The sequence below is a fragment of the Esox lucius genome, chromosome 13 (genome assembly GCF_011004845.1).
Source record: "Esox lucius isolate fEsoLuc1 chromosome 13, fEsoLuc1.pri, whole genome shotgun sequence".
Taxonomy (NCBI): Eukaryota; Metazoa; Chordata; class Actinopteri; order Esociformes; family Esocidae; genus Esox; species Esox lucius.
This window is the reverse complement of record NC_047581.1, coordinates 7,442,309-7,456,381: the sequence shown is the minus strand read 5'-3', so window position 1 is coordinate 7,456,381 and position 14,073 is coordinate 7,442,309. Positions and strand designations below refer to the sequence as shown.

The following is a 14,073-nucleotide window of genomic DNA, read 5'->3' as shown; positions in this document are numbered from 1 at the left end:
CCCACACTGTCAAATAAAGCGTAAACGTTTCCCGAAGAAAACATTTTCGTAATCAAAGAAAACAGAAAATGTTTCATTGGTGGAGGGATGACGCACTGAACCACACAACTGGATGACACAATGCCCAGGACGAGGCCCTCTACAGAGAAGTGGACCTGAAAGGAAGGACTTGACACCCGTCAACCCAGAGCTAGGTATGCCTAGGTGACATGGGGGAGGATGGGTGTCACGTTCAATTACCTCCCCCCTTGCAATGCTACTCCCATTCAGTTTCCCCGTTTCATCTGGAGTCCCTCTGCTCCGGCCATCTGCTGTCTAATTGACGAAGAGTAAGAGGCATATTCGCGCACACGAAGGTGCGCATACTAAAGTGTGCACTCACACACACACCCACGAACGCTCACAAACACGCACACACACTTCACCTCTGCCTGCCTTTCCCCATTACTGTATCTGAGCCATCCTTTCTGTGATTGATCCTCCATGTCTCTGGCCTTTAGAGACTCAATGCAAGGGTTAGCAGGTTAAACAAATAGTGATGGGGAAATGTCCCTCCCGCCACACCGTCCCGCATACTCAGCACACACCACCACTGAACTCACTCTAAACCAACTGTGACACTAAAGTAAACAATGTGGAAAGGGAAAGAGAGCATGAGGCGAGTGGGGGACAGAGAGGGTGAGAGAGTGCGAGAGAGAGCGAGGGAGCCTCAGCAAAGCAGCTCTGCGCGTTCCAAGGTACACAATTAGGGGGTTTGGGATGAATCCATCTGAAATCGTAAACCAAACCGTAAATTAGGTGGATGCACGGAGAGCAAAGACAGGATGAAAGAGAGAGAGAGCGAGAGAGAGAGAGCAGCAGTCAAGAGAAAGAGAAAAACACAGAGACGAGAGAGACTTGAGAGAGACAATACTTCACAGAATGTGCCAAAAAGTAACAGCAGAAGAGAAGGAGGAAAGGGAGGGGCTGTATACGATCTTTCATTGTTAGTTCAAAGCCCTAATTTTCACCATGTTGTGAGATTCTCCAGTAAAGTAACACATGATTTACTTTACATTTCCTATTGTTATGTAAGGCCCCTTCGAGGTCATGAAATGAACAGCGAGACAGCTAGCTAGCCCACGCCAGGCAGGCCTGAGCACGGAGCTACCAATCCTATTCCAGATTAGCTTGGCGGCGCGGCTGTATTCTGGGCCCCTATACGAGCAGACAACCAACCAGTCGGCTTACTGAGAAAACTGAGGGATTTGTTTGTCTTATGCTGGTAAAGGGACATAAAGACGCAGTCGCACACACACACGGTGTATGTGTGTTCTTTCTTTCATGATCTGGGCCAGGCTAGCTGTGCAAGTTCATAGGATTTGATACACTACATGACGGCCCAGGGTTGCTAAAGTCAGTTCAAGCAACGCATGAGGGTATTATTTTCCACTTAGTTAAATAACAGAAAAGAACAAGAGTCAAAGTGTCCCAACATCAACTACCACGTAAATGCGGCTGACAAGCACTGACAGAAAGAGAATCTGTCTGCTAGCCATGGTGCTACTTGACTTTCTGTCCTCTCTTTGTTTCCTTCGCTCCTATTGCCTTTCCTTCTCCACTATATTCTTCCTACATCCCGTTCTCTCTCCTCTCCTCCCACATGTCTCTCCTTCTTTCATCACTGTTAGAAAGGATGTGTGCAATTTTTATCAGCCAGGGAGAGGCAATACTATTCTGGAGGACACAGACTGTATTGTTTCAACTTCCCAATGGTAGGGATTGTGTCATTTATTAACTCTCACCCACTACTGTGAGGGAAATGTGTATATGTGTGTGTGTATGTGTGTACGTGTGCACATGTGCTTCTTCCTTTGCCAGTGATATTGTCCCAAAGGATGTCTTCCCACTGTGCGTACCAGTCAAATGAATTTAGGACAGCCAGTGTGTTCCAGACATTCAAAGGATGCAATCAAATATATAATATATATAAAGTCAGCCTGTGATTTCTACAGTCCAGTAAACTAATGTGGCTTCTTCATTTCCTGGAATTCTGAACAAAAATAATGTGTGGAAAAGAAAAGGAATGCTTGCCAAGTTAATCTTCAGACAATAACTGTTACTGTGATAATCTATATTGATGGATTGTATCAATCTCAATCAGATCTAGGCCTTGTATTTTTTATAAATTATTACACTTTTTTTATCAGCTTTTGCCTCCCTTCCCCAATTTTGTCACATCCAACTGTATTGTCAAAGTAAAAAAACAGGTCCCATCTTACTGCGATGAGTCCCAACAAATCTAGGAGAGTTGCTGCACTTTTGCCTTCTTTCACACACCTTGTTGAACCAGGTCACCCATGGGTCAACACATGAAGGCACACTCGCTCACCTGACGACTTCAGTTAGAATGGCAGGAGCCCGAACCGCCATGGCACGATAAGATCAGGAATTCCCTGCTGATGAGGCTGTCGCTCTACCCAGGTGACGTTGGCCGATTTGCATCACCCTTGGATAGTGGCACAGTCAACACTTGAACCTAAGAAGTCAGCACTCTCTTCTAGCTCTAGCGATTCAAAGATAATCCCAAGACCACTCTGTAACTTTCTAAACAAAGCTTCATTTGTACACCACTTTATCAAAGTATTGGCCACAATAGCAAATATGCCTCACAAATGGAGAGAGAGAGATGTCAATATGTCCATTGTTACGTCAACTGCATGTTATAGAGAGTGCTAATCGCTGGACACACGTGTCCCTGAAAAATCTCAGAACCATTGCCCCACCCCAAACCACATGTAATTAACATACCAGAGACACGCCGGCAAACCGGAGCATAAACAGGACGATAAAAAACAGGTGTGTTTCAAAACTAAGACCCTACTCACATCTTTTCTGTATCTCGTTTCTCCCCCCGCCTCCCTGCGTAATTACAGGGCTTGGGGAAGATGGGGCCAGACCAGGAGGGTAAATAGATGGCCTGAACTGGGGTGACTCTAGTGTGAACTCCATTAGAAATGCACTCCAAAACCAACCCTATATTCAATTGTTACAGAGAACTGAGCAATTGATCTTCCTTCCAGGTACTCGTTTTGCCTAGGTAACATTTAGATCTACGAAAGAGATTATTAATCAACACTTATAGAAATTAATTAAAATGTAGCATTGGTGTTTTAATGTAACCACGCCAAAGTCCGAATATTTTGTTGTCAGAAGTTTGACAGTTTGAAAACATGCAAGAAAGTGGTAGGAAGATCCTTCCAGTGACACCAGCTTGGTATTCTGGGAATCAGTGATTGGAACTTCTCCAAGAACTCAGCAGTCGGCCGCCACCATGGAAGAATATCAAATCCGCTTGTGATTTCTGAAGCCAGTAGGCTTACTTTGGAATAATTGTTCTCTAAATAAGATCAAAAGTGCCGGCTGGAAATTTGACTTCATTTGATCAAAATGTCTGAGGAAGGCTATGAGCAATGTGTTTTGATTAGTCGAGTTGTAATTGAAGTAGACTAACATTTGATTTGGTTCACCCTTTGGGCAGATGACATTACATAGAATAGTTTTAAAACTGCCAGTCTTTCCAGTGCTACGGTTCTAAAACGATGACGGTTGTTTTCACGGGCACGGAATAAGCCTAGTCCTGAACTAAACATATTTCTGGTCTACTCTAATTCCACAAAACCGACCCTGACTGTTCCTTTCTCAACATTTTTAAAATGTTTCTCAAGCACAATAGTTCTAGAACCATGTTCCTAGCTCCAAAAGTTGAACACATGTTGCCGAACATCATAGTCTGAAAACTTTTGTGAGCAGTGGGTCCATGTGTGGAACACAAACATGTTAGAGAACATCTGCATCCAATGACTGTTTTCTAGCAGTATGGAGGTCCTTAAAAGAGTACATCAGAAAAGGCCCTGCAATGTTTGTTGCTTCTATCTTGGTAGACTACAGATTGTAGTCTTGGCTAAGTCCCTTGTTAGCCTGATTTCATACACTTTTAATGCGATTGAATCTGAGAGAAACAAGATGAGAGAAACGTTTGTAGTGTGTGTCAACATCTCATTGTATCTTTCCTTCTCACCCCTTTATCTGATATGTTCCTTTAAAACATTCTCAAAAAGGGTCCACAACAGATCACGTTCATTTTGAAAAATCTAATCAAAAGATCAAAAAATAGACAATACGTCACATGAAACAAGAGACAGTGATCATCGTGAGCAATTTAACCCACGCGTGTGCATTTTATGGTGGTGTGGAAAAAGAAACCGCATGTCTCCGGTCAAAGGAAGAGAGAGAGGGGGCATCCCAGCCCAATCCTTGATATAGAAGATCGGTTCCAGGGATCTACTGAGGGCCGGTGGATCTGGTTTCATGGCACCGACCGTGTGTGACCTCCGCCTGGTCGCTCGAATGGTGTATTGAACACGCTGGGATTGTGCCACGCAAACAATCGTCATGGGACACACACTCAAGCCCAAGCAAGTTGTTGTCCACAGGGGCTGCATCCAAAACTGCACCCTATCCCCTTCACAGTACACTCCTTTTGACCAGGCTCTGATCAAAGTGAGTGCACTACATCAGCAGTAGGGGAGGCAAACAGCTAATCCAGTCAGGATTGGGTTTCAAATCCATTGAGTTTTGAGTCATTTTCGAAGAGATTCGAAGCGCTGCAATGGGATATCCCTCAGTCGCGGCTAAACGGCTAAGAAGGGTAAGGGTTAGCTCGTAAAGCGTAGGTCACCATGATCTTCATGAGGGTCTCCGAAGTTTAATGACTTACGTGAGTTGTTGGGACTGCGGAGTTCACTCCACCCCCCCGGATCCACTTAGCTATGGACACGTTCTGCCTTGTCCGCCTAGCTGACTCACCTTTTCAGTTCTGTGTGTAAAAGGTCTTCTCTGCGTGCACACTGGAGGCTACGAGACCCCTGGGGCTCCCTAGGCCACACCTGCTCAGTACACCTCCCTCTACAGCCCACTTTGCAGAATCTACACCCTGTCCAGACATCCGGTCTTGTTAACACCCATGTCCTGTCCCGACTTATCACTGTCCACTTAGCCCTGTTGTCCTATTGGCTAGTTCTGTCTGTGGCTGTTTCCCGCATCAACCGAAGGGGAAAGGCAACAATCTGTCTCGTTGGCCGAAAAATTCCTGCCAAGTACAGGCCCCTGGACCCATAGAAATGACTCTCCATTTACTGAGGGAGTCTGGGATATCCTTTGACTGGTGCGTTTGTTTAAAGGGGCTGAGACTGTCATTCCTCCGGAGTCTCAAATGGCACCCTTTTCCCAGTGTACACTGCTGTTGACCATTCAGGATGCAGACCATCTCAGTGGTCACTGACCCAAGGCCAAACACAACCCTCATATAAAAAGATGAAAGGTCACAGGACAGGTCATGTTCTACACACATACACATATACACATGCACACACACGCACACACACACACCCAAACACAGGTCATGCCCAGTCCCAAACACAGTAGTAATTATATCTGCTGTCATGATAGCTACGGCCCTCCAAACAGGAACTGTATGTGACACCACAAAACTACACGGTTGACATTCGGATTCAGCCTTCTGATTATTTTTGAACACCCTACCAATCTCCAGCGGATGATGTTGGAATACTGTTTTGTGTTTCTACGGACAGAAACAAAAACAGTTCCTTAATAACACAACTTTATGGGATCATAATTAATAGCTTCCTAAAAGAGGAAGCGAGCAAAGCAAACACAATTGGTGTTGAGGTTTTACTGGGAGCGTAGAACCGTGTCTCACATAACTAACCGTGTCTTTCTGTCCGAAATAAGACACAAGGAATATTTAGCGTAAGCCTACGCTATACTAACAGGGATTTATCACAGCACAGACTTAGAATAGCCATGTTTATTATTTTCATATCAGCGGGCCCACAGCTCGCCACAAAGTACATTTAGATGTGAATGTATTATTTTAATCCAAAAGCAGAGGCACGAAAACTCATTTCATATTTCATTATATCATTTCATATGCACCCAAACACATTTCCCCCCTTGGGGCTTTCACACAAAAGGTACTTTAAAAATCTAATTGCATTTCAATAATGAAAAAAAAAGATGTTGTAAAGATTTGATAGAAATCTCCAAGAACAGGGTGCAGCAACGTCTGCTTTTAACCTGCGTCTTGAAGACAGTCCATCTACACTCCATTTAAAGCATATAAAGGCCACCCTATTCCATACAAAGTGTACTACATTTGCCCAAGCCCTATATGATTCTGGTTGAACACAGTTCACTATTCGGAGAATAGAAGTGCCTTTTGGATCACAGTCAGAAAGCGGTCCGGTGGGGGCTTGCCTGGGATCGACAAGGTCAGGGTTAGAGGTCAAGGTACAAGCAGAGAGACCTGTCTGAAATGAGTGTTCATGCACCATAGCATCCGTGAACAGAAAAGTGAGGTTGGAGGTTGGAGAGACAGAAAGGTGGGGAGACAGAAAACGAGAGAGAAAGAAACAGAGAGAGTGAGAAAGAAAATGAAACGAGTGGATCTTGGCATCTGTTACCGACAACAATATGGACAACATTCTGAAGGAAGGGACGGTACATTAAACTGGACACATCCAAGCCAGTTCACCAGACATCCCCAACCGAGTTTGACATTTGACAAAAAAAAGACCTGGGAAAAGTCTAAGTAGGTTGCTGGCGTAAAAAGAACATGCTCCTTTCCACCTAAACATTGTTTATGTCCTCCAGCCTTGGAGTGGTGGTGCATTGGACACACAAACACCCACACGCACGCGTGCAGTGTTGAAGCAGGCAGATGCTTGACAGCTTAATTCTACGTTGTCTACGAGGGAGAGGAGAGCTGCCTTTCTGTGTCAGGACAGACCGAGCAACACAGCGGAGTTGACACCACCTTGTTTGGGGCCATTTCTCACAACACACTTTACATAACTATCACAGCTGTCATGTCCAATCTACTCACTTCCTTGTGGCGAAGAGAGAGAGAGAGAGTGAGACAAGCTGTCCCCCTTCGCCTCCTCCCACTTTACCGCAGCGTCTCTGACTTTTTTTGGCACGAGACGGGGCCTTTGGCACAGAGAGCGAAAGAGGCGAGGGGAGAGGGACAGTTCGCTTTGATTCCTAGTCCACATGTCTGAGAATCCGCCTTACTGACACGGGACAGGACAGGGCCAGGGGGACAGAGGATTGGCTTGTTTTGCCTCCTGGTTAACTAATCTGAGGCTCTGATGGAGGGAGAGAGAGAGAGAGACAGGATCTCTGCCTTTCTGACAATGGGGACAGGGCTGCTCGGCAACCCAGGACAGGTTGCAGAAATCCAGTGTGGTCCCCGGACAGGTGTTTATTTGCATTTAAGTTGAGGGAGGGAGTGAAGGAGGGAGTGGTGAAAGAGGGGAGAGCGACAGAAACAGATGAGGGAGAGACGCGGACTGAGGAAAGGAGCATACGATCGAGCATTAAACATTTCTTTTTATTGAATCATTTTTTCTTCTCTTGATTATTGTTGATTATTGTTCTTCTGTTGACAAGATTGATTAGTGTTACTTTAAAGATGTTATATTAAAAATTAATAATTATTCCCAGTGTGTGTGAATAGGTCTTGGTAACGTGTGCATTGATACGTCATGCCAATAGTGCAAACTAAATTGAATGAGAAACAGACAAAAAACGGCAGATACAGATGGACTGACCAATAGAATAAATGAGACAGAGAGATGGAGATAGACAGACAGAAAGAAACAACTCAAGTGTTGGATGAGGAGCCAAAAAACACCTCTTGACCAGGCTCTGTAATCAATTATTTCAATTATTATTTGGACCAGTACGATGCCCTGGGATATGCTGCCATGGCAACCGCAAACCCAGAGATGGACAGATACTTTTTTTTAACACTAACTGGCTGAGATCGTAATCACAGTCTCAACCGTTGTGTTTATAATGAGTCTCTGCCCAAGTCTGGGTCTGTGGTTGCCATGGTTGCCCATCCCTGGGCGTCGGCCGTAACTTGACCTCGACAGGGGCACCACCCAAGGGGTCAACAGGAAGTATAGCTGCTAGGCCAGCGGCTGGACACAAAGCCACACCAAGCAGACCAGAGTTAGTTTCTTCTTCTGTTTCCTGCTTCCAGCCAAACTCAACTCACTTTGAGCCAAGTAAATTGGAGTCTTGTTCTGAACCACTTCTGCAGACATCGCAAGCCAGGACATGTGGAGGGCAGGCAAATAGGAAGCGCTCTCTCTATCACTTTCTTCCTTTCTGCTCTCCCGTCTCCCCCTCCTCCGTTTCTGTATCTCTCCATCTCTTTCCACTTCTGTACGCCTCATCTCTCTCTACTTTCATTATCTCTCATTCTGTCTCACCCTTACTACAATATCCACTGTCTTTGTATCTTTCCTCTCTTCATTCTCCCTCTCTCTATTCCTCCATCTCTAGACTTGGCACTATGACTTCTAAACTCACAGAATATCCCAGTTACTTTTGATGCCCATCCCGCTGTGTCAGCGCTGGGTGCCAGACCCGGCCAACCTCTCCTGGCATTCCGTCCGAGGTTTACGAGGGTAGCGCATGAACCGGAATACGCCACTGATTATACAGGGTAGGGAGGGAAGAGGAAAAGAGACAAAAACCACTCCGTTCAGTGGTTCCCGTCTGGGGAAGAGGTTTCCAGTGCAAGGTCCGGACGAAAGGACCACATGGGCCACATCTGAAGCCGCCGACCCGCTAACCCACCCCAGGGCTAGGTTAGCAGGAGACGGGGAGGCTTGATTACCAGCGGCCCGGTGCCCACATCTGTTTCCATCCATGGCTCCAATCTCTGCTTCTAACTCCACCCCCCCCTCCCCCCCCATCAACACAAAATCATCCTCGGAGTGGCTCCTCCCCTTCCAGCTTCAACAATGCCTGTTCACCTGTGAGCCGGGTTAAAAAGCAGAAATACTTCCTGTATCGAAGGACGCCACCGTGACTCTGTGTGAATCCACAGTGCGGTCATTGGGGTGGGGGGGGGGGATAGAAAGCGGCTTTAACAAGACACAAACCCTGAGTTGTGGGGGATGAGGGCAGCACCTGGTTATACAGTGTCCAGAGGACTTAGGGTCATGGTCGATGCTGTGTCCGTAAACCCCCACTCACGCACAACCTCAGCCCAAAAAAACGTACACGCTATCACAAAGTCCATTTGTCTGCCTCAATTCAGACAAATTGATAACAGTGGCTCACAGTCCGTGGAGTGCGGACACGGCTCCCGGGTGGGGTCGGTCGGTCGGCGCTGGACAGTTTATGTGACGTCCAATAACAAGAGGAAGTAAACCTACCTGTTTGTATCTGGCTCAAGCTGTTCCTGGATAGACCTCAAACCACTGATAACAAAAACAACCCTGTGTGACCCGGACAGGAGAGATGTAATGCCAGAGACAGCAGCTTCAATCCACCCACATGTAAAATGAATGGTCACAAGGCAGTCGTTTCAAATTAAACCGGCTGCTTAATGGCATATGTTACATTATTATCACAACACACGTCATGTATGCTCCACACCTTACACATACTGACACTAATCCAGATTCCAGTATTTGATATGGTTTTCTTCATCTAAATCCAGTTTATGTTAGAAGGCCATGCTATTGCTAAATACGCAACATGTCAGATCAGTTGACGGCAAACCTCCACGCTCACTGAAAGGCGAACACTCCCCCTTAACATGTCACATTAGCCCAGCCTTTACAAGTCAGATCCTGCATGGCGTCTACATCACTGGAGACTTCTTGGGAAGCCCACCCCACAAGATGAAGAACGGCCAAACCTAATCCTCTCGGCTGTTCCATCATTTCCAACTCGATTTAAATGGTGCCCTTATCTGATATTTCCGCCTGCCTGGATATTCACATCGTGTTTCCAACAGGGGAAGGGTTTCCGACAGTTCTGTTTCCTTCAATTTTTTCACCCGATACTCCCCCCTTTCACCAACTGTCACACCCCGCACCCGATTCACCCTCCACCCCCGCCCACATCAGAATCAGGCCGCTGCGGTAGGACTGATGATCCTCAGCTCTGTAGGCAAATATTTTCACTAACGCAATTGGAAAACATTTCGGCTGATCCCCGGGGGGGAATTCAGTGCGCGGTGTGCAGTTTGTTTTTGGTATTGTTTTTCTTGGTAATAGAAGCTGGGTTGGATTCGCCCTCAGCACAGAGTTACGCCCCCAGTGCTGCTATTACCATCGTGTTAGCAATGTACAGGTACTTATCCATCAAACCAGGCATCCATGAACCAATCTGGCGAAACAGAATTCACTTAGGTCTAAATAAAAAAGGTAATATAATAGGATATGAACAGAAACAAATAATGTAATGTAACTCAGGTGATGGCTGACACATAAAACCAGTGTGTGTCCACATTTGATTCAACGGTTGTATTTGAGAGGATGTAGTGTACACTGCAGAACAGCGCTGCGGGCCAAAAAAGCAACCGTTTCCAAAACGTTAAGGCTGTCAAATCCCCCGAAACACATATGCTGACAACAGAATAACAACAGTGGTTTAACTGACGCTGTCTTGTTCAATGCCCCCCATCGCCCCCCCCCACACACACACACGCACACACACACGCACACCAAAAGCAAAGTAGGTATTTCGGTATAGACTCAATTACACATTTGCTTAGATATGCAATAACTTCCATTTGTGTCTCGCTGGCTGCCAAGCAAACACTCTCTCCGTCTTAGCTGGGCCCAACCTCAACAGTTTGGAGGGAGGTTGTGTGGGAGTCCAAGCAGCTTAGCCTGTTCATAACACCCTCAGACACACTCAGTTGGTGGAACCCTATTCCCTTTAAAGTGCACTACTTTTTAACAGGGCCCAATTGGCTCTGATGTATTTCTTGAATAGTGCAAGAAATGCAGTATAAGGAATATAAAATAGACAAACATTTGGGATAGGAGTATTATGAAGAGAAGGTATAGATCGCTACCAACTCAATAAGTCTGTGGTGCACAGTAAAGGTAGAGACTATCCTATCTGTTCTGTAGAGAATACAAGATATGAAAGAACAATTGAGTTAAACAGAAATTCAATTTGAAAGAGTGGCACAGTGGGAAACTGTGTGTGTTTGTGTGTGGGTGTGTGTTTGTGCATGTGAGTGTGTGAGCGTGAGAGATCCTGGTTTTACTAGACATGTGGGGACCAGAAAAGGGTAAAACCCTGTGGGGACCTGTGGGGACCTGTCAAAACAAATTGAAGGTTTGTTTTGACAGGTCCCCACTAGGACAAATGTGATTTCAGGCTTAGGAGTTAAGTTTAGGGAAAAACAAGTGTGATTTCAAGCTTAGGAGTTACGTTTATAGGAAAACCTATAATTGGGCATTCTCTTAGAATTGGGATTACTTTTATGTTATGGCATTACTGATTAGGGTATGAAATTAGATGATATAGTCAATATTTTAATGTATAAATAAGATGATAGTCAATATCTGCAGAGGCTTAACAGTATAACCTATAGTTTACTACTGGAGGCCAGAATATTGTGTTTTTCTCCACTGCAGGGCAAAGAGGGGGAATACCATAGCTTTAAATACATTGTTAATACATAGGGACACATGGCAGCACTTACGCACATAGCCCAGATGGCCAAACCTCTCATTGGAATCAAAGGGTATAATTAAGAAAGAAAAAATTAAAAAGGAAAGCACAAGGAGTTGCTGTTTAGACATGAAACACAACACAAATTACAGCACCAGAAGATTGGGTTATGTGGTCGTCATTATAAAATACATTTAAATTAAACCAATTCTTAATTTTTCTGTGAAAATGGGGGTTCATTTTGAAACGGGATTCACTTCGATGGGATGTGTGCAATTTAGGAAGTTTCCCCACAGTGTTTTGATTTCAGCCTGAATAAAAGATCTGTTGGGGCTGGCATGTTGGATGATATCTAGATCGCCTGAATGCACTGCATGAAAGGTTTCAAGTTCATATCCTGGAAGTCAACCCACCGGACTAAACACGTATTACATTATTACCTAATTATATTGGTTTATATATATATATATATATATATATATATATATATATATATATATATATATATATATATATATATATATATATATATATATATATATGAATGATTTGTAGGCTTTTATAATCGAACAAATTCAAATAGCCTAATGAAGTATGCGGTGGGCAATAAGAATGCCCATCTTAGAATAGCCTTTATTCGTAAGACAACGGACTTATGAATAATTATTTACGGTAATTATTTCTTTCTGAATTCAACCAGTGACAGTGCCTTTTCTGCATCAGCTACGAATTACTATAGAAGGTTAAAAACTTGCAAGTAGCCTAATAATAGAGTTAAAAACATCCCATGAACATAATAACAAGTCTGGGACCGCGTAGACATACGGTCGTGTAGCCTAATATTATCTATTCTGTTACAGCACATTTTAGATTATTCACATGCATAAAAGCTGCGTTTCATAAGTTCAACGCATTGAATTCAAAAATTATATTCAGAAATTATACTTGCGATTAATTTCACATCAATAGCAGTCTTTCCATTGAGCTGCTTGCGAGGATCTTATGCTGAACCTCAATCAACGTACTCAAAGAAGCCTAATAAGTTTGAAAGGCTTATTTTGGTCTAGCCGATGTGTTGGATAAAGACATGCTACATGAGAGAAGAACCAACAGCAGAAAAAGTTTACGACTTACCAGTGTCGAACTGTCTGGAAGTGGTTAAGGAGAGAAACCGAACTATTAGAAGGATAGCGGTGATTGTCAAAAATGAATCCATCGCTCAAGTCTTGAGACACAGAGAGAGAGAGAGAGAGAGCGCGACTTGTCTTGGATAGGTTGCAGTCGTGTTGCGAACGGAGCGGGCAGTGTTCGCAGCTTCGGACGCAGGTGAACTGTGGTCCTGAACTCAGCCTGATGCGGACTGATGCGTTGAGTCGTTTTGTGTGGAGGTGTCGTTCCAAGTCTGTGAAATGAACTCCAAGGCAGGCAGGTCTAAAACACACTAGGAGACACGAGAGAGATAGTAGAAAGCAAGCAGGGGATCCTATTTCGAATCATGTGACAGGAAATCGTGGCAATGCATTCAACCTGCAGCATTGGGCACGGAGAGAGGGAGAGAGATCAGAGTCACTGGGGTTTTCATGTCAGCGTGGTATTAAACGCCTCAGTGAAATAATAACACATTAGGTCTGCTTATAAACGGCACATGGTAAAATCCTACTGGTTTTATTGATTTATAAAACCGAGTGTTTGGTAATGATACATGGTTTCTCAAGTAGCCTAAACATTTAAACAGGGAATGACGATGACACGTTTAGAATTGCCTACATAAGAGGCTGAGTTAAATTCTGCAAGAGAAACTGGAGTAATGAACAACCTTCTTGTGACAGAGACGTCTGAATCGCCAACGATCACTGGTCAATTGCAGAAAACGTTTTATTACAATAATGACTGCTAAAACCTGGTACTGAGTCACCCTCAGAGTTGACAAGGGTGAACCATAACACGGTAAATAATTATTCTACATTTTGAGACAAAGGGGAACGTACAATCGATTTTCTTACAATTTGTTGTATTGAAAACAAATATGATGTTTACACAGTTGATTATATCCAATACACGTTTGGTTCTAGGCTACTTGAGGCGGGAAACGTGCAGATATAGAATAAATTATTTTTTTTTTAAACAAAATAAAAACGAAGAATTAAGGTGTAACATAATCAGCCATACATTTCTATTCAACGCCTCTTGTAATTCATACGCCTTTAATCCGTTATCATGACCAGATACGATGTAGAATTGTACTGCAGAACATAGGCTCTGGTAATTCTGCTTGGCCTTCTCGCACCCGCTCGTACCTCTTCTTCAATTGTTTGTGCAGAACAGCGCCCTCGTGTGTTAATCTAGAGATAAATATAATCACTATTAGGATGTTTTCAATGTAATTAGCTCTGTGGGACAGGCGCGCACAAAAGAAGGAAGCACGCACGCACACACGCGCGCACAGACACAAACACACAGAAAGTAAAGGTCGGGACCTAAAATAGAATCTTAATTATGATCTCACCTCCTCAA

At 44.2% G+C, this 14,073-nt stretch overlaps 1 protein-coding gene across 2 annotated transcripts in view; it reads right to left on the bottom strand.

Moving 5' to 3' along the window:
* The window catches only part of kremen1 (kringle containing transmembrane protein 1), a 62,336-nt gene extending 49,249 nt beyond the window's left edge, over nucleotides 1-13,087 (bottom strand). For both annotated transcript variants that reach the window (XM_010876038.4, XM_010876039.3), the window contains exon 1: nucleotides 12,694-13,087. In XM_010876038.4, the coding sequence (XP_010874340.1) occupies nucleotides 12,694-12,775 (82 nt within the window). In that variant the 5' untranslated portion in view covers nucleotides 12,776-13,087. The remainder of the gene's footprint in view (nucleotides 1-12,693) is intronic.
* Nucleotides 13,088-14,073: the final 986 nt, after the last annotated feature.